The sequence below is a fragment of the Salmo salar genome, chromosome 14 (assembly GCF_965601325.2).
Source record: "Salmo salar chromosome 14, fSalSal1, whole genome shotgun sequence".
Lineage (NCBI taxonomy): Eukaryota > Metazoa > Chordata > Actinopteri > Salmoniformes > Salmonidae > Salmo > Salmo salar.
Window position 1 is genome coordinate 1,541,892 of NC_138304.1, and position 26,964 is coordinate 1,568,855.

Below are 26,964 nucleotides of genomic sequence, written 5' to 3' on the forward strand. Positions count from 1 at the left end.
TGTCTATGTGTCTGTCTATATCGATCGATCTCTCTCTCGATCTATATATCTATCTATTAATTTGCAATTTTGCAGTGCTGAAATTATTATCTAGTTGACCACACACGGCTATTGCTTTAGCTACATTTATTATAAGGAATGGATTACTGTACGTTTCAGTAAGCAACCATTTGATACATGCCTTCAATTGCATTAGCCTATTAATTTAATATTTTTTTCTCATTCAGTGATATTTATTCTCACAGTAATTCTTTAGGATCCATCAAATGTTCGTTAAGAAAACATGCATGCATAGTGGTGGGCGTTGTGAAGAGATGTGCAAAGTGACATCAAAGTTTAGAACTGCCACAAGGATGGCGACAGCTGCCTAGCAACCATCATTACATTTACATTACATTTAAGTCATTTAGCAGACGCTCTTATCCAGAGCGACTTACAAAATGGTGCATTCACCTTATGATATCCAGTGGAACAACCACTTTACAATAGTGCATCTAAATCTTTTAAGGGGGGGGGGTTAGAAGGATTACTTTATCCTATCCTAGGTATTCCTTAAAGAGGTGGGGTTTCAGGTGTCTCCGGAAGGTGGTGATTGACTCCGCTGTCCTGGCGTCGTGAGGGAGCTTGTTCCACCATTGGGGTGCCAGAGCAGCGAACAGTTTTGACTGGGCTGAGCGGGAACTGTGCTTCCTCAGAGGTAGGGGGGCCAGCAGGCCAGTGGTGGATGAACGCAGTGCCCTTGTTTGGGTGTAGGGCCTGATCAGAGCCTGAAGGTATGGAGGTGCCGTTCCCTTCACAGCTCCGTAGGCACATTACGAAGCATCAAATCTCATGAACGCGAATTGCTTACGCCGGACTTAGCTACGAGTAGTCTTATTTTGTATGGTGCAACAGGTGTACATTTTGATCACAAAGTCGGACGTAACTATGTCTGACCTCGCATTTAAAACCAACTTTTTTTTCTTTTTTTTTGATCAAACTAGACTAAATCGGCCCCTGCTCCCTGTAGTTTCTTTCTGGATTAATATCAATAATCAAAATATCAAACCACTTTATTCATGAGGAATTTATTGTTTTGGGCAATTAATACCAAGAGCTATATAACAAGAGGACCTTTGTAGAATTGACTGAATCAAAAAAGGTGTAACCGAAATAAAACTAAAATCAGGGAAATGAAACTGAAAACAATACAAAAACAAATATCCAGCCCTTCACAGTAGGCCACAATAATAATTAAAAAAAATCCATGAGCGTCTCCTTGCTTTGTCGGTGTCCCCAAACAGGAGCATTAATAATATTAATATCAACACTGATAAAAAAAAAAAAAAGAAATGGTTAAAAAGAGGCCAGCATCACCTACAGTGGTGCGTGGCAGCCTTGTCTGTGTAAGTGTGTGTGTATGTGTGTGAGGGAGAGAGAAACACCAGAGGTTGTGGTCGTAGTAGTAGAGATCTTTCAGAAAGGTCAGAATGTCTTATGCAGATAAGTCGCTGTTGTCAAAGCGCTCCTGGTCGTACACCTCGGCAATGACCTTGCGACCTCCAAACCAGCGATTATTGAGTGCCTGGATGGCCTTGTTCATCTCTGCCGCCATGGAGAACTCCACAAAGATCTTGACAATTACCTCCGCATCATCCTCCTCGCCCTGCTTTTCCTGGTAGATGATGACACGGTTGACCGCGCCAAACTTGCCGCACTCCTCAGTCACCTCACCCTCCAGGTCATCGTCGATGTCTTCTGGTCCTACCATGTTCCGCAGCACCATCACCGTCGACTGGGCACAGTGGAAGAAAAGCATTATTATTGTACAATGTATTATTAAACACAAATATGTGTGCTACCAGTTACTTTCTTAATCAGAGAAAACACTGACGGTACAGTTAGTTACCCACACGTTGCGACTATTAATGTTGTGGAAACTTTTCAGAGAATGCAACTGTAGCCCTTGTGGCTCAACAACCCCAACCAGAGCTCCAGACTGTGACCACTTAGTAACATTTTGCAACCCTTTTACTTGGCTGTGCAAGTTTTAATTGGAAGCATCGGCTGCACATTTTACTTGATCACCTCAGTCAAAACTTTGGGAGGCTAAAACCATGATTTGGTGAAATAGTAAAGTGCATTATCCTCATGTACGTCTGACCCCATTTAGTAGACTGGTCAATTATTTTGCCGATAGGCTTTTGGTCGACCAAGATTGTTTTTGGATGAGCAGTTGCAAATATATACAGTACCAGTCAAAATTTGGACGCGCCTACTCATTCCAGAGTTTTCTAAATGTTTTACTATTTTCTACATTGTAGAATAATAGTGAAGACATCAACACTATGAAATAACACATATGGAATCATGTAATAAACAAAAATATATAAAATATATTTCAGATTCTTTAAAGTAGCCACCCTTTGCCCGGATGACAGCTTCGCACACTCTTGGCAACCAGCCAAGGTAGTCACCTGGAATACATTTCAATGAACAGGTGTGCCTTGTTAAAAGTTCATTTGTCGAATCTCTTTCCTTCTTAATGCATTTGAGCCAATCAGTTGTGTTGTGACAAGGTAGGGGTGGTATACAGAAGATAACCCTACTTAGTAAAAGACCAAATCCAAATTATGGCAAGAGCAGCTCAAATCAGCAAAGAGAAACGACAGTCCATCATTACTTTAAGACATGAAGGTCAGTCAATGCGGAAAATTTCAAGAACTTTGAAAGTTTCTTCAAGTGCAGTCGCAAAACCCATCAAGCGCTATGATGAAACTGGCTCTCATGAGAACCGCCACAGGAAAGGAAGACCCAGAGTTACCTTTGCTGCAGAGGATAAGTTCATTAGGGTTAACTGCACCTCAGATTGCAGCCCAAATAAATGCTTCACAGAGTTCAAGTAACAGACACATCTCAACATCAACTATTCAGAGGAGACTGCGTGAATCAGGCCTTCATGGTTGATTGCTGCAAAGAAACCACTACTAAAGGACACCAATAAGAAGAAGAGACTTGCTTGGGCCAAGAAACACAAGCAATGGACATTAGACCGGTGGAAATCTGTCCTTTGGTCTGGAGACGAAATTTGAGATTTTTGGTTCCAACTGCTGTGTCTTTGTGAGACGCAGAGTAGGTGAACGGATGATCTCCGCATGTGTGGTTCCCACTGTGAAGCATGGAGCATGGCTACCACAGAATTCTGCAGCGATACGCCATCCCATCTGGTTTTCTCTTAGTGGGACTATAATTTATTTTTCAACAGGACAATGAACCAACACACCTCCAGGCTGTGTAAGGGCTATTTGACCAAGAAGGAGAGTGATGGAGTGCTGCATCAGATGACCTGGCCTCCACAATCACCCAACCTCAACCCAATTGAGATGGTTTGGGATGAGTTGGACTGCAGAGTGAAGGAAAAGCAGACAACAAGTGCTCAGCAAATGTGGGAACTCCTTCAAGACCATTGGAAAAGCATTCCAGATTAAGCTGGCTGAGAGAATGCCAAGAGTGTGCAAAGCTGTCATCAAGGCAAACGGTGGCAACTTTGAAGAACCTAAAATATATTTTGATTTGTTTTACACTTTTTGGGTTACATATGTGTTATTTCATAGCGTTGATGTCTTCACTATTATTCGACAATGTAGAAAATAGTAAAAATAAGTGTGTCCAAACTTTTGACTGGTACTGTATATTTTTCATGGCACACAAGACACCTGTCTAAATCATGTCTGTCTCAGTGGACTAATCCATTGTGCAGGCCGCCGGGATGGCACACCAGTATCACCAGTAGTACATTTGCCTTTAATTCCGATAATGTCTAATCTACAATGTTCGTTTGGTTACGGTAATTTCTGTTAATGCATTCAATATATTATTATTATTATTATTATTACAGTCTTTTACCGTTCTCATTGTCGGAGCGGACACGTTGTTTGCGGACCGCACAACCTAGACTACACTTGCGAGGAACAAGTTTTGTCAATTTATTCTGTCTTTTGTTTGTAGCTCTCCTGTCAATGTTGAGTTAGGATGCGCATCTGACCATGCATAGAAGTAGGCCTAGGCTACCTGGCCTGCTCGCAAATGTAGGCCTATAAATGTGCCCATTTGGAGATCTGATAGTATTTCTGAACTCACCACCACTGTGGAGTTTCAGTCTTAGCTCACCACCACTGTGGAGCTTCTCAAAGTCATTTTTTCTTCACCTCAAACAAAGTCTGTTTTAACGTCCATTGAGAATGACAATAGTTCCTTAACGTAGCTATTTAAAAAATATTTCCAGCTCTCTTTCGATAACCACTCGGCGTGAAAGGAGAAAAAAATGTAATGCTCTGATCCAGTGGAAACGTCATAAAATAGGCCTACTTCTTATCCCTTTGTGCAAATAGCCTACAGCTGTGTGTCTGTCCGGAGCTCACTGGCAGAGGAAACTGAGGGCCCAGAATATTTTAGAAAATGTTGCAAGTTTGATAGTGCTAGCTTCAGGCTGGACCCAAGTTAACAGTTGATATGTTTCATGTTCCTTGCAGACAGGCCATACGTAGCCAATGTGAATTATAGGATATTTATTTTTAACAGGATATTTTCTACCTGCAGGCTGCAATGTTTTTATTTATTGGCTTTATGTAGGTTATTTTTACATTTTACATTCGGAAAGTATTCAGAACTTTACTTTTTCCATATTTTGTTACGTTACAGCCTTATTCTAAAATGGATTAAATAAATGTTTTTCATCAATCTACACACAATACCCCATAATGACAGAGATGTTCGATCGGGTTAAAGTGCGGGCTCTGGCTGGACCACTCAAGGACATTCAGAGACTTGTCCCGAAGCCACTCCTGCGTTGTGTTGGCTGTGTGCTTAGGGTAGTTGTCCTGTTGGAAGGTGAAACTTTCCCCCAGTCTGAGGTCCTGAGCGCTCTGGAGCATGTTTTCATCAAGGATCTCTCAGTACTTTGCTCCATCAATCTTTCCCTCAATCCTGACTAGTCTCCCAGTACCTGCCTCTGAAAATCATACCCAGAGCATGATGCTGCCACCATGCTTCACCGTAGGGATTGTGCCAGGTTTCCTCCAGTCGTGACGCTGGGCTTTCAGGCCAAAGAGTTCAATCTTGGTTTCATCAGGCCAGAGAATCTTGTTTCTCATGGTCTGCGAGTCTTTAGGTGCCTTTTGGCAAACTCCAAGCGGGCTGTCATGTGAGATGTTTGTCCTTCTGGAAGGTTTTCCCATCTCCACAGAGGAACTCTGGGAGGCTCTGTCAGTGTGACCATCGCGTTCTTGGTCACATCCCTGACCAATGCCCTTCTCCCCGGATTGCTGAGTTTGGCCGGACGGCCAGCTCTAGGAATCGTCTTGGTGGTTCGAAACTTCTTCCATTTAAGAATGATGGAGGCCACTGTATTTTCGGGGACCTTCAATTGTGCATTTCTTGGTACCCTTCCCCAGAGCTGTGCCTCGACACAATTCTTCTCTGAGCTCTACGGACAATTCCTTCACACTCATGGGTTTGTTTTTGCTCTGACACACACTGTCAACTGTGGGACCTTATATAGAGGCATGACTCTCCTGGGGGAGGATCCAAGGCTCAATGTTAAGAATGGTCAGTGGGGATCTAAAGAACAATCATGTCACATTATTTTGTGATGTCATTAGAATGGCATCAAGAAAATACTGTAACTTGGAAAGTGTACACATTCTGTCAAGGTTACATCCAAATGATGTCTAAAATATATGATTAAGGATGAGAGTATTTCTGTTAACTTCATTAGGGTAGGGGGCACTATTTTCACCTCCAGATGAAAAGCGTGCCCAAAGTAAACTGCCTGCTACTCAGGCCCAGAAGCTAGGATATGCATATAATTGGTAGATTTGGATAGAAAACACTCTAAAGTTTCCAAAAATGTTAAAATAATGTCTGTGAGTATAACACAACTGATGTGGCAGGCGAAGACGAACGAGGTCAGTGGCAGTAATGCACCTAATTTATGAAAGTTGCCAATCGCAATATAAAGTCAAGAGAAGAAAAGGCCTGGAAGGAAGAGAGATGACTAGAAATGATTCGGTTGACCGTTTTATGTGTGGATTAATTGTCGGAGTAGAGGACCTTGGGCATTTCAGGTAAAATAATACTCAATGTTTATATCCCATGACAAATTAGCAAGCAACAGCAACCTAGCTAAATAGGACAAATTAGCTAGCAAGTGCAAGCTAGCTAGCTAAATTGGCATAAATGTTTAACCTGTTATGGCTAGGGGGCAGTATTTTCACGGCCGGATAAAAAACGTACCCGATTTAATTACTCCTGCCCAGAAACTAGAATATGCATATAATTATTAGCTTTGGATAGAAAACACTCCAAAGTTTCTAAAACTGTTTGAATGGTGTCTGTGAGTATAACATAACTCATTTGGCAGGCCAAAACCTGAGAAGATTCCATGCAGGAAGTGGCCTGTCTGACAATTTCTTGCCCTTCTTGATTATCTCTATCCATTACAGGGGATCTCTGCTGTTACGTGACACTTCCTACGGCTCCCATGGGCTCTCAGAAGGCGGCAAAAAGCTGAATCGTGGCTTTGCAGGCTCTGGCTGAAAAAAAGTAGCGCGTTTGGGTAGTGGCTGGTCACAGTACTGTGAGACTCAGGCTCGTGCCCGAGTCGACCCCATGCTTTGTTTTCTTTCGTCTGTTTACCTAAACGCAGATTCCCGGTCGGAATATTATCGCTTTTTTACGAGAAAAATGGCATAAAAATTTATTTTAAACAGCGGTTGACATGCTTCGAAGGACAGTAATGGAATATTTAGAAATCTTTTGTCACAAAATGCGCCATGCTCGTGACCCTTATTTACACTTCGGATAGTGTACGCACGAACAAAACGCCGCTGTTTGGATATAACAATGGATTATTTTGAACCAAACCAACATTTGTTATTGAAGTAGCAGTCCTGGGAGTGCATTCTGACGAAGAACACCAAAGGTAATCAAACTTTTGTAATAGTAAATCGGAGTTTGGTCAGGGCTAAACTTGGTGGGTGTCTAAATAGCTAGCCGTGATGGCTGGGCTATCTACTCAGAATATTGCAAAATGTGCTTTCACCGAAAAGCTATTTTAAAATCGGACACCTCGATTGCACAAAGGAGTTCTGTATCTATAATTCTGAAAATAATTGTATGTTTTTTGTGAACGTTTATCGTGAGTAATTTAATAAATTCACCGGAGGTTTGCGGGGGGTATGCTAGTTCTGAACGTCACATGCTAATGTAAAAAGCTGGTTTTTGATATAAATATGAACTTGATTGAACAAAACATGCATGTATTGTATAACATAATGTCCTAGGTGTGTCATCTGATGAAGATCATCAAAGGTTAGTGCTGCATTTAGCTGTGGTTTTGTTTTTTGTGACATGCTAGCTTGAAAAATGGGTGTCTGATTATTTCTGGCTGGGTACTCTGCTGACATAATCTAATGTTTTGCTTTCGCTGTAAAGCCTTTTTGAAATCGGACAGTGTGGTTAGATAAAGGAGAGTCTTGTCTTTAAAATGCTGTGAAATAGTCATATGTTTGAAAAATGGACGTTTTTGTATTTTTGAGGAATTTGTAATTCGCGCCACGCCTATCATTGGATATTGGAGCAGGTGTTCCGCTAGCAGAAGAGGTTAATGCTTTCGACCTGTCCCCAAATTAATGTAATTGGTTCAGAGTTTGTTTTGATATTTTAACCTGCGTGTCGTGATCGCATTTGGTGTGGGGGGACAAAATAAATAAACGCACGATGGCGCACGGGCACAGCCAGTTTGGGTTCCGTGAAAGGCCAAAAATAGGCCATAGCGGCGAAGTAATTACAATTTAGCAATTAACACTGGAGTGATAGATGTGCAGAATAGGATGTGCAAGTAGAAATACCGGTGTGCAAAAGAATCACCCGCAGCAAGAGCGGTATCATTGATATATACAGAGAAGAGTGTCGTCCTGAGAATTGAACCCTGTGGCACCCCCATAGAGACTGCCAGAGGTCCGGACAACAGGCCCTCCGATTTGACACACTGAACTCTATCTGAGAAGTAGTTAGTGAACCAGGCGAGGCAGTCATTAGAGAAACCAAGGCTGTTGAGTCTGCCGATAAGAGTACGGTGATTGACAAAGTCGAAAGCCTTGGCCAGGCCAATGAAGACGGCTGCACAGTACTGTCTTTTTTCGATGGCGGTTATGATATCGTTTATGACATTGAGCGTGGTGAGGTGCACCCGTGACTAGCTCGGAAACCGGATTGAATAGCGGAGAAGGTACGGTGGGATTCGAAATGGTCGGTAATTTGTTTGTTAACTTGGCTTTCGAAGACTTTAGAAAGGCAGGGCAGGATGGATATATGTCTGTAACAGTTTGGGTCTTGAGTGTCTTTTGAAGAGGGGGATGACCGCGGCCGCTTTCCAATCTTTAGGAATCTCAGGTGATACGAAAGAGAGGTTCAACAGACTAGTAATAGGGGTGGCAACAATGGCGGCGGCTCATTTTAGGAAGAGAGGGTCCAGATTGTCTAGCCCAGGGATCCAGATTTTGCAGCTCTTTCAGAACATCAGCTGTCTGGATTTGGGTTAAGGAGAAGCACGGGGGGGAGATAGATGACGAATAAAGACATCCACATGTAAATACACTAATTACTACTTATTCCAAAACGGGCAGTGGTTTGAGTGCAAGGTACAGTGGTTCCTCCTTTAAAAGTTGTGAGCTTACGCCACAGGACTTAGAGGTAATTTGTGGTTTAGTACGGTACCCTGCGTCACCACTTCATTGCTCCAGAACAGCGCAAGGGGGAGTTAGAGCACTGATTATGCTTTTGGGTCCTACTGTGTCTCTAATTGACAATGAATGGGCAACATAAACTTAAGTAGAAACTGATAATTGTGCATAACTTCAGTATTACTTACTAAAACTGTTGTTACACTAAGATTTTTATTATTTTATTTTGTTAGGATTATTTTGCTATTACTGTAGAACAGTAGGCCCCTCCCGACCGGTAACGTTGTACAGCGCCCGAGTGGCGCAACGCTCTATGACACTGCTACAGATGCATAGCAGATTAAGCTGTGTTGCTGCAGATGCTGGTTCAATACCTGTGCCGGCCTTGACTGGGAGACCCATGAGATGACTGTAGGTTTTAGTTTTTCCCCTCTAAAAACAGAAATAAATAATTCTAAATAACAAACTGGCTTTATTTAGAAATTAGTAACAATGTATCACTCCATGTTCAAGAATGGCCTTTTTGTTGCTCATTCTACGTTATTTGAAAAACAAAATCTCAAATATTTAAGGGGCATTGCACTAATAATGGTGCTGACTAGGAAAACGTTCCCTCTGTTCTTAGTGCCAGTCCGCACGTTCAAACTAAAACAATGTAACTAATAATGGCATCTTTATGCTTTCGTTAATAAAATAATGATAAAAATAATCTTTCAAAATGCCGATGTTTATTTAGTTATGGATCCATAACAAATTACTATGGGAATAAATATCACTGAATTACAGAAATAATGGATCAAAGTTGTCTAATGAAGGCAAACAAATTGTTGCTTACTGGATAATACTCTTTCAAATACTCTTTCAAACACACGGTCACGTTGTACAGTGTCATTATGGCTATTAGCAGGGCTATATTTTGGCCTTTATTCAGATTACAATTGCTTACTGTCGTTTTTTTATAATGAAATAATCTCCAAAATATCGTTATATATAGCCTTCCCACTTCGCGCATCTTCATTTATATTCCATGATATTCTTAAGATATGTGTTGACTGAATATAAGCAAGTGATGTCTGCTAAATAATGTAGTTAGACTTATTTATTTCTGGAGAAACCTAAAGAACAAACTGGCTTTATTTACAGATTAGTGAGAATGTCTCACCCCTTGTTCAAGAAATTCCTTTGTCCTCGCTCACTCTAGGTTAAATGAAATCTCCAAAATATCGTTACTTTTTATAACAAAGTGATTATTATTATTAATTAATTTAGAATTTTATAAAATCACCTTAGATATTCTCTTTGATCCTAGTGGAAAATGCCCCTTAGATATTCATTTAGAATCCTCCAATCATTGAAAGAAATATTTTTAGATATAATGTAGGCCTACCGTAGGCGAAATGAGTATTGGTTACACTACATTTAGGGTGTGGAAATGTTATGCCCCTTAGATATTAATTTAGAATCCTCCAATCCTCTTATGCTGTAGCCTACTCCCGACTGTCACGTTGTACAGCTCAATATTTTCCATTCCATCCATTCCAGAAAACCTGAGGGTTTCGTTTTTTGTTTTTCTAAGAATAGAACCACCATAATATTAATCAAATTAATTAAGCCAAATATCTTAAAATCAATCCCACGTACTATGTTATTACAAAATAATATTTAAATTCTCTAGTAAAGCCAATACGGGAGACTATCAAATGCTTCTCAAAGATGCCCTCAGGTGGTCAAACTAGCACTAACAATTAAATAACGTAACATAGAATGCTGCAGCAGCCCGCAAGGTGTGCTGCAGTATGACGAAACTTTTAAAGGAGCAACCAATGTATATGATTAATGTGAGAACAATCCTAGAATGTGTCCACGATAAGTGTCCTTTTTCTCTCTCTCTTTCCCCCTCTCCATCTAGCGTTATGTTGCATCAAGCCGTCATATCTTGTCAGTCCACTAGGGACTTTTGTCTCATGTAAGTGTGTATATGTATTCTGTGTTATTATTTAGTTAGTAAATAAATAATTAAATCAATTTGTGTAGTACTGAATAATGAGCAAAGGTTGGGGTTTTTGCAGATCTAAGAGGGTTACGACTGATCAGAATGTGACTGATATGAGGTAATGATTAATAAGTGACTGTTATCGATAGATAACATATATAAACATATATAATCTTCTAGAGTTTAATTCGGGAGATGGTAACTCTAAACTACTTCTTCCGTGGTGCCCCAAATTCCTAATGAGTTAATTGTTACATGATTAAATAAATAACAGTCATCACATTAATGCAAGTAATGTCACGACAATAGACAGCTGTGTGCCTTTCCAAATAATCTCCAATCAATTGAATTTACGACAGGTGGACTCCAATCAAGTTGTAGAAACATCTCAAGGATGATCAATGGAAACAGGATGCATCTGAGCTGCATTTCGAGTCTCATAGCAAAGTGTCTGAATACTTATGTAAACAAGTTATTTCTGTTTTAATTTTTTTAAATAAATTTGCTAAAATGTCTAAAAAACGGTTTTTGCTGTGTCATTATGGGGTATTGTGTGTAGATTGATGAGGATTTGTATGTATTTAATCCATTGTGGAATAAGGTTGTAACGTAACAAAACGTGGAAAAAGTCAAGGGGTCTGAATACTTTCCGAATGCACTGTAGCTGTGCAGCAACGCTCCCCATCCATCCTGACAGATCTTGAGAAGATCTGCAGAGAAGAATGGGAGAAACTCCCCAAATACAGGTGTGCCAAGCATGTAGCGTCATACCCAAGAAGACTCAAGGCTGTAATTGATGCCAAAGGTGCTTCAACAAAGTACTGAGTAAAGGGTCTGAATACTTATGTAACTGTGTTATCTTTTATTTATTTGCAAATATTTCCCCAAAAATGTTTTCACTTTGTCATTATGGGGTATTGTGCGTAGATTGATGACGAAAAAAAAGTTAATACATTTTTGAATAAGGCTGGATCCTAACAAAATGTGGAAAAGTCAAGGGGATTGAATACTTTCCAAAGACACTGTAGATTTAACGGTCTAGCTAATGTGTTTTGAGTTCCTCAGCTGGTGAATTAGCCTTAAAGCTGCAATATGTAACTTTGTGGGCAAAGAAACCAAATTCACATAGAAATGTGAGTTATAGATATGTCATTCTCATTGAAATCAAGTCTTAAGAAGCGGTAGATCTGTTCTATGTGCGGTAATTCTATGCTTCCTGTTCTTACGTTTTGTTTTTGCGTCTTTTATTTTAGATTTTGTACACCAGCTTCAAACAGCTGAAAATACAATATTTTGGGTTATTGAAAATATATTTCACAGCGGTTTAGATGGTACAATGATTCTCTACCCTTGTTTTGTCACAAACGGAAATTAGGAAAACTACTAGAATTTTAGCAATCAGGAAATGGAGCCATTTCTGCATATTGCAACTTTAAATTATACTGAACCAAAAATATAAACGCAACATGTAAAGTGTTGATCCCAAAATGTTCCATATGCATAAAAAGCTTATTTCTCAAAGAAATGTTGCACAAATTTGTTTTCACCCCTATTAGTGAGCATTTCTCCTCTGCAAAGATAATCCATCCACCTGACAGGTGTGGCATATTAAGAAAATGATTAAACAGCATGACCATTACACAGGTGCACCTTGTGCTGGGGACAACAAAAGGCCACTCGAAAATGCACAACGCAACGCTACAGATGTCTCAAGTTGAGGGAGCGTGCATTTGGCCTGTTGACTGCAGGAATGTTTATCAGAGCTGTTGCGAGAATTAAATGTTCATTTCTCTACCAATGTCGTTTTAGAGAATTTGGTAGTACGTCCAACCGGCCTCACAACAGCACATCACGTGTATGGCATCTTGTGGGAGAGCGGTTTGCTGATGTCAACGTTGTGAACAAAGTGACCCATGGTGACGGTGGGGTTATGGTATGGGCAGGCATACGGTACGAACAACGAACACAACTGCATTTTATCGATGCCATTTCATTTCAATTAACTGATTTCCTCAAATGCACTGTAACTTAGTAAAATCAATGACATTGTTGCATGTTGTGTTTATATTTTTGGTCAATATAATTATCCTATGTGATGTTGGCGCACATAAAGATGTAAGCAACTCCATCTCTATTGAAAAAAATAAATACCATAACATTCAGGAGCCTTATTTTGACATTAAATATAACAATACCCCAAATTCATGACAATCACTGGATTAGGTTGCACATTAAAATATCTTGAATCATGCATTCCTGCTTGGACATGTTAGATGAAACAACTTATTTACTGAATACTAGAGGTCGACCGATTAGAGGCATGGCCGATTAATTAGGAACGATTTCAAGTTTTCATAACAATCGGTAATCGGCATTTTTGGATGCCGATTATGGCCGATTACATTGCACTCCATGATGAGACTGCATGGCAGTCTGACCACCTATTACGCGAGTGCAGCAAAGACCCAAGGTAAGTTGCTAGCTAGCATTAAACTTATCTTAAAAAAAACAATTAATCTTAACATAATCACTAGTTAACTACACATGGTTGACGATATTACCAGTTTAACTAGCTTGACCTGAGTTGCAAATAATCAATGCGATAATCAATGTTAATTTATCATCGAATCACAGCCTACTTTAACAAGCGCATTTGCGAAAAAAGCACTGTCGTTGCACCAACGTACAGTGATGGAAAAAAGTATTTGATCCCCTGCTGATGTTGTACGTTTGTCCACTGACAAAGAAATGATCAGTCTATAATTTTAATGGTAGGTTTATTTGAACAGTGAGAGACAGAATAACAACCAAAAACTCCAGAAAAACGCATGTCAAAAATGTTATAAATTGATTTGCATTTTAATGAGGGAAATAAGTATTTGACCCCCTCTCACTCAGAAAGATTTCTGGCTCCCAGGTGTCTTTTATACAGGTAACGAGCTGAGATTAGGAGCACACTCTTAAAGGGAGTGCTCCTAATCGCAGCTTGTTACCTGTATAAAAGACACCTGTCCACAGAAGCAATCAATCAGATTCCAAACTCTCCACCATGGCCAAAACCAAAGAGCTCTCCAAGGATGTCAGGGACAAGATTGTAGACCTACACAAGGCTGGAATGGGCTACAAGACCATCGCCAAGCAGCTTGGTGAGAAGGTGACAACAGTTGGTGCAATTATTCATAAATGGAAGAAACACAAAACTGTCAATCTCCCTCGGCCTGGGGCTCCATGCAAGATCTCACCTGGTCCCCCTGCTCAAGAAAGCACATATACATGCCCGTCTGAAGTTTTCCAATGACCATCTGAATGATTCAGAGGACAACTGGGTGAAAGTGTTGTGGTCAGATGAGACCAAAATGGGGCTCTATGGCATCAACTCAACTCGCCATGTTTGGAGGAGGAATGCTGCCTATGACCCCAACATTATGCTTTGGGAGTGTTTTTCTGCTAAGGGAACAGGACAACTTCACCGCATCAAAGGGACGATGGACGGAGCCATGTACCGTCAAATCTTGGGTGAGAATCTCCTTCCCTCAGCCAGGGCATTGAAAATGGATCGTGGATGGGTATTCCAGCATGACAATGACCCAAAACACACGGCCAAGGCAACAAAGGAGTGGCTCAAGAAGAAGCACCTTAAGGTCCTGGAGTGGCCTAGCCAGTCTCCAGACCTTAATCCCATAGAAAATCTGTGGAGGGAGCTGAAGGTTCGAGTTGCCAAAACGTCAGCCTCGAAACCTTAATGATTTGGAGAAGATCTGCAAAGAGGAGTGGGACAAAATCCCTCCTGAGATGTGTGCAAACCTGGTGGCCAACTACAAGAAACGTCTGACCTCTGTGATTGCCAACAAGGGTTTTGCCACCAAGTACTAAGTAATGTTTTGCAGAGGGGTCAAATACTTATTTCCCTCATTAAAATGCAAATCAATTTATAACATTTTTGACATGCGTTTTTCTGGATTTTTTTGTTGATAAAATACGGAACGGTTCCGTATTTCACTGAAAGAATAAACGTTTTGTTTTTGAAATTATAGTTTCCGGATTTGACCACATTAATAACCTAAGGCTCGTATTTCTGTGTGTTTATTATACTATAATTAAGTCTATGATTTTATATTTGATAGAGCAGTCTGAGCGGTGGTAGGCAGCAGCAGGCTCGTAAGCATGCATTCAAACTGCAATTTCCTGCATTTGCCAGCATCTATTCGCAATGCTTGAAGCACAGCTCTGTTTATGACTTCAAGCCTATCAACTCCCGAGATTAGGCTGGCAATACTACAGTGCCTATAAGAACATCCAATAGTCTAATGTATGAGAAATACAAATGGTATAGAGAGAAATATACAATAATTCCTATAATAACTACAAGCTAAAACTTCGTAACTGGTAATATTGAAGACTCATGTTAAAACGAACCACCAGCTTTCATATGCTCTCATGTTCTGAGCAAGGAACTTAAACGTTAGCTTTTTTACATGGCACATATTGCACTTTTACTTTCTTCTCCAACACTCTGTTTTTACATTATTTAAACCAAATTGAACATGTTTCATTATTTGAGACTAAATAGATTTTTTTGTATTGTATTAAGTTAAAATAAAAGTGTTCATTCAGTATTGTTGTAATTGTCATTATTACAAATATATATAAAAACCGTCCGATTAATCGGTATCGGCTTTTTCTGGTCCTCCAATAATCGGCATCGGCGTTGAAAAATCATAATCGGTCGGCCTTTACTGAATACCATCTCAGTAGTCTATTTACACTTCTTAATAAATGAATAAATGAACGTGAATGACTTTATAATATCTTCATAAGATGATTTACAGAAATCTAATGCAAAAAAAAACATTGTGACCAAATGTGACTCGTTTCAGGAAACTCGGCATATGTCGAGCGTCACTACATCACAGGAGAGCCATTTAAACCTTTTTTTTTTTTTATCAAAATGCATTTTTTGGCAGCAATGCCTTCTGGAACATTGTGAACATTCATGTGACTTGATAACAAACGTGTACGGCATCTGTAAATACAAATAAAATTGTTATTACGAGCGTAGTTGGTTTAGCCACAGAAAAGGCCAGGAACCTTCCCTCTAGCTATGATTGGCTGAGATAATGGCTGGGCTGGACATGCTGAGATATGAATTCGGATTGGTCTGCCATGTAGCATGCTTCTGTCTATAACATGAGCTGCTCAGTATGTGTAGGTAATCCTTTCTCATGTGGATTTTTTGAAAGATATCCCCGCAGTAGAACTGCCTAAAGTGTTGATCTCCACTTTCTAGAGGACCACGTTTTGAAATCAGTGCCTTGTGGAATTAGAGTATGATAGCTAAGGAGATGCTGGCGTTGGATTGCAAATATGCAGAGGGAGTTGAAAAGAGAACACACAGAAGGCTGTTGTATAAAACACCTGACTCCGGATTACATCTTCAAACTAAGGGCAACCATGACATTCGTGACAGTGGGAGAAGCGTCCATCCATGTATATGGGTAAGAGAGTCTAGCTAGCTACATTTTCAGATATTACACGTTTCTAATTTTGTCAGAATGTCATTTGCATTTCAAGTTAAAGCGTAGTGTTAGCTGACTGCTAGCTAACGTTATGTGTACCATCTGTGTAGAAATATTATTCGTATCTCAGAGCCATTTGCATTGCTAGTTACAGCCTAATGTTAGCTAGTTAGCTAACGGTGAACCTAGCTGGTTAGCTACCTGCAGATTCATGCAGGGTAGTAACATGAGTTGGGATTATGGTTCATTGTTTAGTTAGCTGTACATTACATGTCTAAACAAAAGACTCCACTATGCAAGTAACTATTTCAATACAATGTTTATGATGTCACTGCGACAACTGTCGATAGACGTAGCTAGTAAATTCGCTCTTGCTTTCTACTCCTATTTCAGAGCACTCTCATCTGTGCCAAAGCGCAGAATAAACAACGAATTTACAAACGCTCAACACCCGTTGAATATGGCCGGTGTCAGTAAACGTTGGAAAAAAGCACAATTAAATTGTTGCCAGCAGCACAGTTACAGTCACCAACGCTCTAGGCGGCAGGCAGCCTAGTGGTTAAAGCGTTGGGCCAGTAACCAAAAGGTTGCTGGATCGAATCCCCGAGCTGACAAGGTAAAAATATGTCCTTCTGCCCCTGAGCAAGGCAGTTAACCCACTGTTACCCGGGAGCCGAAGATGTGTATGTCGATTAAGGCACCTCTCTGATTCAGGGGGGTTGGTTTAAATGCGGAAGAGACATTTCAGTTGTACAACTGACTAGGTATCCCCCTTTCCCTCTCAATTCAATTCAAGGGCTTTATTGGGTGTAGACAAAGATTAGCTCTCCAGTTGGTACCAAAACACGCAAGGGCCATTTTCACTAAAGTGAGGTTACAAGTTAATCAACTTTAAAAGCAGAATTACTTTCCCATTGTTCTTCAACTATGATATACCATTTTCTAGCTCTGAGTCTCTACTTTTATCCAAAATAAAAAAAACACAATTTCAAATTTTGCTACATAAAATCGAATTGAGCCAGTCGGTCACAAATATGGGCTAGTGTCACAAGGGGAAAAGGTTAGACTGGAGCACTGCTAACTCATCCACTGCGTTCAAGAAGAAAAAAACTGCAAAGTTTCAACACACCTCTTGTTTGCGGAGCAACTTCTGCATGACCATATGTCTGGCACTGCTCCCGGAGATGCTCATGTGCTCCTGCTCACTCAGCGGCTCCTGGCCCGTCCCGTCCTGCAAGGCCTCCTCCTCCTCCTCCACTTCCTTCTTCTTGGCCTCCTGGGCCGCCACCAGAGAGGTGACCAGCACCGGTGGTAAGGCCAGCACTGGGTTGACCAGGCCCACCTGAGGTAGCACAGGCAAAGCGGGCCGCACTGGGGTTACCCCTGTAAAAGAGAACGGAAGGAGGCAGCACAAGAAGGTCAAACCCCCCCAAGGTTGGACAGCCAACAGAGGAGCCTCCCCAAGCCCTAAGCCAGTGGCAATGGTGGGAAAATCCCCTCAGGGGCTTTTCCCAAGATAACTGGCTGGGTTGGCTCCTGTCTAGCAATGTTTAATTGTGACACGACAGCTCCCTGTCAAGTAAAAGGGTGCTATCGAACTGGAGCTAGCAATCATGGTGTTGGAATGTTGTGTCCACTAGCAGGCTGTGACTGGACTGACAACATTTGTTCTGTTGCATAAGGAACATTTCCACGTGATGTTTGGGGTTGGCAAAAGTTAGATGGCAAAGAATCTCTATAGCAAAGCCTTCCAACCCCCTTCTAAAGCTCTACCATCTATTCCAGGTAAATATGGATCTCCTAGTCCATTAATCTTTGTCAAGTAAGTGTTAAAGTGGCAATCAGCAGTTGAATCAATAAACAAGCGTCCTCCTCTCCCTGATTCGGTAAAATGCTGGGGGAGGGGGCTGGAGAAATATAACCACTCTCAGATGAATAGACAGAGCTATGGATGCAAAGACTGACCATCCATGATATTAAAAGTATCGTTTTAACCATAGTGTTTGTTTACATTTACTTTGATTACAAACATTGGAGTAAAACAAGCTTATATATTTTGGGTTCTGATGGAGTACATCAGTTGAACTAAGCTCAGGAGGCATTTATAAGTTACAGTGCCTTCAGAAAGTATTCATACCCCTCGACTTAGTCCACATTTTGTTGTGTTACAACCTGAATTCAAACTGGATTAAATATATATTTTTTAAATTTCACCCATCTACAAACACCCCATAATGACAAAGTTCAAATGTTTTTAGAATTTATTGAAAATGAAATACATACATTTCTAATTTCCATAAGTATTCACAGCCCTGAGTCAATAGTTTGTAGAAGCACCTTTGGCAGTGATTACAGCTGTGAGTCTTTCTGGGTAAGTTTCTAAGAGCTTTGCACACATAGATTGTGTAGCATTTGCCCATTACTATTTTCAAAACCTTCAATCAAATTGGTTGTTGATCATTGCTAGACAACCATTTTCAGGTCTTGCCACTGATTTTTTCATATAGATTTAAGTCAAAACTGTAACTCGGCCAATAAGGAACATTCACTGTCTTCTTGGTTAGGTTATTTTCATGCTGAAAGGTGAATTCATATCTTGGTGTCTGGTGGAAAGCAGACAACCAGGTATTCCTCTAGGATTTTGCCTGTGCTTAGCTCCATTCTGTATCTTTTTTATTCTGAAAGACTCCCCAGTCCTTAACGATTACAAGCATACCCATAACATGATGCAGCCACCACTATGCTTGAAAATATGGAGAGAGGTACTCAGCAATGTGTTGATCGGATTTGCCCCAAACATAACACTTTGTACTCAGGAAAAAACATGAATTGCTTTACCACATTTCGTTGCAGTATTATTTTAGTGCCTTGTTGCAAACAGAATGCATTTTTAAAAATATTTTTATATTCTGTAAAGGCTTCTTTCTTTTCCCCTCTGTCAATTAGGTTAGTATTGTGGAGTAACTACAATGTTGATCCATCCTCAGTTTTCTCCTATCACAGCCATTAAACTCGAAGTGTCAACCTTGGCCACATGGTGAAATCCCTGAGTGATTTCCTTCCATTCCAGCAACTGAGTTAGAAAGGACACCTGTATCTTTGTAGTGACTGGTTGTATTGACACACTATGTGTGGGGTACAGACATGAGGTAGTCATTCAAAAATCATGTTAATCCATGCAACTTATGTGACTTAAGCAAATGTTTACTCCTGAACTTATTTAGGCTTGCCATAGCAAAGGGGTTGAATACTTATTGACTCTTGACATTTCAACTTTTCCTTTTTAATCATTTGTAAAAAAATAAAAAAAAATAACATAATTCCACTTTGACATTATGGGGTATTGTGTGTGTAGGGCAGTGACCAAAAAACCCCCTCAATTTAATCAATTTTAAATTCAGTCTGTAACACAGCAAAATCTGGCAAAAGTCAAGGGGTTTGAATACTTTCTTGATGCAATGTATATTCTTCAAGAATCAATGGGTACATCATTAATTCACAATCCAAAAATGGATGTAGCAACTGCAGACTGCCCCTTTAAGGGGAAAGGGAGGAGGGGCATGGGATGCAAACTAAACACTCCTTACAATAGAAAAATGAATGTATTCAAATGAATCCCCCCACCCTCTAACCACCCTGGTTGTAGCTTCTTAATGGTCATGTTGATGCATACCAAAAGTAAACTCCACAAAACACACAGGATCTGAGACTCACTGGCCAATAGGAATGAGGGGCTATGTTTATGAGGGGAGGGGCTAGAAACAGTCCTCTTCACACTTGGTTGGTCAGTGTGCAGCAAAGGGGAGGGATTAAGTGGCCACTGTCGGTGCGATTGTGGAGTCAAGAGAGGGAGGGGAAGAAAGGAGAGAGAAAAAAGAGAGAGACAAGGAGAGAAGAGACAATAAAAGAGAATCTATTAGTGGAGTGGTCCTCCGACAGGCTATGTACAACTAACACACTGTAGGAGACAACAGCAGCCTGAAAAAAGTACAGAGGCAATTCCACTTCAGACAAAAAAATATCTATATGCACCGGTTTAATTCCTCTTCTCATTTTGGTTCCACCATATAACATTATAGGGTGTTAACAGATGGCATCACTAAGTGTTATTTTCAGGACTCCCTGTAACGCTACACCAGCGGCGTCGAACTCATTTTGCCCGGGGGGCCGCATTCGTTCTTCAACGAGGTCCGGAGGGCTGCACTGAAAATTGGTTATACTTCCTTGCCAACAAAGTTAACAAGAAATTGTCCTCTATCCATCATCTTTTACATTTTTCTCCCTGACACTTCTAGCGAGCTGGACAGTCAAGAAACTGTATGAATATGGGTCCACTATTTCTACACAGTTTTGATTTGGTTTTAGTCATTTTAAAGTATATTGAGTTCGTTTCCCCCCCTTAAAATCTATTTTTTTTCTATCATTTTTTACTCAAACCACCCGCGGGCTGGATTGGACCCCCTCGCTGGGCAGATCTGGCATGAGGGCCATATGCTCCATACAGAACTGTCTCTCTCTTCTTACTGAACTCAAAACAAAGTGAAAGGCATTGAGATGCCAATTGATAGTCATTTTGGGAGAATGTATTTATTAGGGTTTTAACCAATCTTTAATAAGAGTTTGTCAACAACCTGTAGTTGTTAATATAGGCAAAACACATTACTGCATGTTACTTCTCATTGTAATTTGGTCCCAAATATGTAAACTGAGCAGCCCCTCTATTTGACTTAAAAAGACTGCTACAAAATTGTGCGTTTACTGCGTTGTTTTGGGAAATGGCCGCTAAATGACCACATAACACAGCTAACACAAATCTTATAATATATGTTGCATCAGCTTGTCTGTTGCTAGTACTTGCATTTATCCAATTCATTCCCAATGACCCTACAACTGTCCAATTCTGCACTTACCTGGGCATCTGGCCTCTTTCCATACACACCAACTCACTCTGGATAGCCCATGCAGTGAAAGGCATGCTAATAAATGCACACAGTTCCCTCGCCAGCCAATGAGAGGCACATTATGCACCACCATTGAACAGAGGTTGTTTAAAAGTAACACTTATTTTCTTTCTGATTCAAGGCCAAACAAAAGGCTGAGTGTGAAAGCTGCTATGACCAGCACCTGCTCCTCAACTCAATTTCTTACAGTCCAATCTTCCATCTTCCCATTTCCACAAAAGCTAGCCTGGTGGAACAAGCCTGATCGCTGCGTTCATCATTCTATTTCACTTCACATATCAGCCTGGCATTCGTCCGCATTGAAACTGTTTGAGCCTATGTCTGTTATGAGGGAATTATACATAACTAAATTGGCAGCGATTGAATCACCTTTAACCAATCAGAGGACAGACGGGCTTATTCAAAGCACTATATTTGGCCACAGGGTTTTTGACCTAAAACCAGCCACTGTTTCTATTTGGAGCAGCCATTTTCTGGCATATTCCAAACACACATCTGTTGAAGAAAGGCCAGAGTGATAACAGCAGTAAAACAGAATCAGGCTGTTTACAGCAGCGATCAGATTCCTCTACCACCCCCCATGATGTCCTTTCAAATCGGTGAGGTTACCAGGAAGTCAGAGTTCCTCTTTCTACGTCCCCTTAATATTTTGCTAAATCCCAAATGAACCCCCACAGAACTTCTTCATGGCCAGTAAAATGATTATCTACACAATGACTGCTTGTTTTGCCACAAACTGACATGAGGAAAACTATTTCAATTTTGCAAACAGGAAAAGGTGGAGCTATTTCTGCATATTGCACCTTTCATGTGGCTCTATACTCCAGCATTTTGGATTTGAGATCAAATGTATCATATGAAACGACAGTACAGAATGTCAACTTTTATTTGAGGTTATTTTCAGACATACATTACCATTTAGAAATTAATGCACTTAATTTATCTGTAGCCGGGTGTACAAATTTTCATTTGTGTATTAAAGTAGTCAAAAGTTTAAAATGTGGTCTCATATTCGTAGCACGTGACTCTACAAACTTCTTGGATGCATTTGCAGTTCGTTTTGGTTGTGTTTTGGGAAATTCTTTGCCCATTAGGAACTGAATGGTGAATGGAGCAATTTTCTTTCTAAGTGAGATGTTTCTGAACACTTCGAAATGAATCCTGATGATGCCATGATTAACAAGAATCATGAATAAATCATTATTAATCACCAATACCCAGAGGGGCATCTAACTCTCTCACTCATTATCCATAATCTTGGTAGCATCTGCAGCACTTTGTAGAAGTGTTCAGAAACATACATTTTTACTTTCAATAAAAGTGACGGCAAAATGACAATACATTATTCACCATTCAGTTCCTACTGTGTAAACTATAATCCGAAACATGAACAAAAACAAACTGCAAATACATCCAACAAATTTGTAGAGTCACATGCTTGATGTAGTCATTGGGTGCAAGGAAAATGGGACCAAATACATTTTTGACTACTTTAATACACTATAAAACTATATGAATTTGTCAAAATAATTAAGACTTTTTCAAATGGCGACACTAGATAGTCCTGAGCAATTACTGTTTTTTAAGGTCGGTTCGGTTTTGATATTAAACAAATAAAAAATGCATTATGTGGGTTGAATGCTACAACACAGAATAAAACAATTGATGGTATGACTGTCCATTACTATCACTTATTAGGCTCTAACCTTCATTTATTCACATTATTTAAATAACATATTTTGGTGTTGTATATTTGTTTTTGGTACGATGACTATTATTTAATTAATAAAACCCTTATGATGGTAGAGACTGCCTATTACTGCTCATCACTTAATAATAAACTATCCTTTAGTCAAATTACTTTAACCCCTTATATCTCAATATCTACTAAGCTAACATATGCAATTGTTTTAAGATGGTCATAAAATTGATCATTTACCCACTTGATTTTGAATGAGGCATACAGTACCGGTCAAAAGTTTTAGAACACCTACTCATTCAAGGGTTTTTCTTTATTTTTAATATTTTCTACATTGTAGAATAATAGTGAAGACATCAAAACTATGAAAAAACACATATGCAATCATAGAAAGAAGAAACCAAAAAAGTGTTAAACAAATGAAAATATATTTTATATGTGACTCTCTTCAAATAGCCACCCTTTGGCTTGTAGACAGCTTTGCACACTCTTGGCATTCTCTCAACCAGCTTCATAAAGTTGTCACTTGGAACACATTTCAGTTAACAGGTGTGACTTCTTAAAAGTTAAATTTGTGGAATTTCTTTCCTTCCTTCCATATTATGGCAAGAACAGCTCAAATAAGCAAAGACAAACGACAGTCCATCATCACTTTAAGACATGAATGCCAGTCAATCTGGAAAATATCAAGAACTTTTAATATTTCTTCAAGCGCAGTCGCAAAAACCATCAAGCGCTATGATGAAACTGGCTCTCATGAGGACCGCCACAGGAATGGAAGACCCAGAGTTACCTCTGCTGCAGAGGATAAGTTCATTAGAGTTACCAGCCTCAGAAATTGCAGCCCAAATAAATGCTTCAGAGTTCAAGTAACAGACATCTCAACATCAACTGTTCAGAGGAGACTGCGTGAATCAGGCCTTCGTGGTTGAATTGCTGCAAAGAAACCACTGCTAAAGGACACCAATAAGAAGAAGAGACATGCTTGGGCCAAGAAACACAAGTAATGGACATCATACCGGTGGAAATCTGTCCTTTGGTCTGATGAGACCAAATTTGAGATTTTTGGTTCCAACCGCCATGTCTTTGTGAGACGTGGTGTGGGTGAATGGATGATCTCCGCATGCGTGTTTCCCACCGTAAAGCATGGAGGGGGAGGTGTAATGGTGTGGGGGTACTTTGCTGATGATTTTTTTTTTATTCAAGGGATGAGTCGGACCGCAGAGTGAAGGAAAAGCAGCCAACAAGAGTTCAGTATATGTGGGAACTCCTTCAAGACTGTTGGGAAAGCATTCCAGGTGAAGCTGGTTGAGAGAATACCAAGAGTGTGCAAAGCTGTCATCAAGCCAAAGGGTGGCTATTTTAAGAATATAAAATATATTTTGATTTGTTTAACACTAAATGATTTTATTTCTTAGTTTTCTATTTCTTAGTTTTGACGTCTTCACTATTGTTCTACAATGTAGAAAATAGTTAAAAATAAAGAAAAACCCTTGAATGAGTAGGGTGTTCTAAAACCTTTGACCAGTAGTGTATATACATTTACATTTTAGTCATTTAGCAGACGCTCTTATCCAGAGTGACTTACAGTAGTGAATGCATACATTTAATTTCATGCATTTTTTTTTTTTGTACTGGCCCCCGTGGGAATCGCACCCACAACCCTGGCGTTGCACACACCATGCTGGCGTTGCAAACACCATGCTCTACCAACTGAGCCACAGGGAAGACTATATCAAAATAAAATAAAAAAAATGTGAGCAAACATTGAATTTGGCCGTTACCGCTATAGCCCATAGAAACGCATTGAATAACACATTTGTACATGGCAAAACAGACAACTATCAATCGATCAGATGTATTTCGGTTAGAGATACCTAAGCAACTGCTCTCTATCGCTCTTCCTCTCCATGTCTGTCTGCTGGCCCCCCAAGCAAGCCCGGGCAAGAACAGGCAGCTGTAGGTGCAATGGATTCTGGTCATTGTAGTCAATTACCACATTTTCCGCACTTAACTATGATGAATATTGATTAGCCTGTTGAAAACGACATCTTTCTACAACCTACCACAGTTCATGCTTGATTAAATCGAAGATGCCTAGAAACTGCTTCTCCAATAGAAATCCCCGATAACGCTTGTAGGGGATGTCATGGCACCGTTGGCTAGCTAAGCTCATGCACAGAAACACACGCTCATGTGCAGTCATTGGGTTTAATGGTCATCTCCCGCAGAACTGCGCATGCGCAGGCTGTCAAATCAAAGGCACTCCTTCGATATAAACTTGTTCTTGATGAAAATTAAAACGTGTCAGTTTGTCACTTTCACGAGGTTGGCATAATAACATGTTCAGTTACTTAAGACATTGGCTCGAATCAAGGTTGTGCGTTTAAATTGAGAAAATTAACAACAAAGAGTTTCTTTTCTCCCATTGACTTCCCAAACCCCTGTCTGGTCTGTCAAGTCTGCTTCGCGAAGCATTCCCAGAAGTATCGTGATGTTGGGTCTCTGGGTTTAGAAACTCTGTGATTAGATTTCTCTCTGGAGTAACGGTGTGTTGAGCTCACAGAAAAAAACGAACAAAATGGAATTCAATTAAGTTAATAAGTTATTTCAAATAAACCGAAATTCCGGGCTAATCACGCAGCACTAGTAGATACATAAAGTGCTTTCATTTCTAAATGGTAAAACAGATACAGTATGGAAATACCCTCAAATAAATAATACATTCTGTACTGTTGTCTCAAACATTTTCTCAAATCCAAAATGCTCTAGACAAATATTTTCTTTTGCATTACTGTCCAAATACATGGCGTTGACTGTATATACTTTACTAACGACTCTACTCCAAACCCTTCCCAACTGCACAGGCATGGCCAAGGGCCTTAGTAGTAGAAACATTGCCATTAAACTTTTAGGAGCTTTTAAACAGTATACTTTTTTCCCAATTGGAATTGTTGGCAGCCTGCAGCCATGGAGGCTTGTTGGATGTGCATACACTTTTCTTTAAACAAACGTGTGTGTGTGTGTGTGTGTGTGTGTGTGTGTGTGTGTGTGTGTGTGTGTGTGTGTGTGTGTGTGGGAGGGGGGTTTGAGGTGCTTGGCTTACCTGTGATGACCCCCGGGGCCTGGGCTGCCATGACAGCTTGGGGCAGGCCACCCAACTGTTGAGAGAGGAGGGCGGGCCCAGCCAGCGCTCCCAGCACCGATGACCCAACCGTCTCCTGGAAGAACAAAGCCAGACATGAGGGTACACCACCTGGATTGTGCCAGTGACTACAAAAACAGAAAATGACAAATGCTAAAAAAATTGAGTTGGGATAGTCTGTCCTGAAGACCAAGGTGTGCATTGTTTTGTTTTCTCCTCCAGCACAATAGTGCATTTTATATGGAGCACGTCAGTCATGCGCGCATTCACGTGCGTACTTGCATTTTAAATATAATATATTGAAGTGGATGAGAGTGACACATGTAAAAAAGTGAGGTGTCGGGATCTGGGGCTCACTGGGGACACCCTCTCCCAAAGGAAGGGGGTAATGCAGTGACCTTAAAGTATCTGTCCAGTGTTCCAGATTTCAATGAAATATGACCTAAAATGTATTACAATATGAAATAAATAGATGTCCTTTCCAATTTTGTTTTTAAATTAAGGATGTTAAAAAGCCGTTTTTCTCTGTGCCCTGGTTTGGGTGTATAACAGAAAGAAAAAAAGAAAAGAAAAACTGCTGATTTGCCTGCTCAGCCAATAAGATGAACATACATATTCAAATGAGCTCCAACGTGGGGCCAGAGTCACTGCCGAACTACCCGGCAGGCTTGCCCTTTGCTCATGCTGCAGCAAACCAAGTCAAATAGTATGGATGGATTCAGCATTTGGAAACGTATGATGGCATTACTAGGGCACATTACTACAGCAATAAACACAGACTGTGTCATTTCTGTCCATTGCTTTGTCACTATTCCGTTAGAGATGATCAGCTTGAGCAAAGTGAGGTGCAGAGTCACTGAACTACAAACAGTATTCCTGCCAAATAACAGGATTTGTGCAATTCATAGAGCTACGACTCCCCTGATT

General features: G+C 40.3%; 1 protein-coding gene across 1 annotated transcript in view; it reads right to left on the reverse strand.

The window, feature by feature from the left end:
* Window positions 1-1,051: 1,051 nt before the first annotated feature.
* puf60a (poly-U binding splicing factor a) overlaps window positions 1,052-26,964 on the reverse strand; it is a 116,279-nt gene continuing 90,366 nt past the window's right edge. Inside the window, exons 9-11 of the mRNA XM_045693787.2 lie at window positions 25,999-26,113; window positions 17,362-17,615; window positions 1,052-1,774 (exon numbers count right to left, since the gene is read on the reverse strand). Of these exons, the coding sequence (XP_045549743.1) occupies window positions 1,475-1,774; window positions 17,362-17,615; window positions 25,999-26,113 (669 nt within the window). The 3' untranslated portion in view covers window positions 1,052-1,474. The remainder of the gene's footprint in view (window positions 1,775-17,361; window positions 17,616-25,998; window positions 26,114-26,964) is intronic.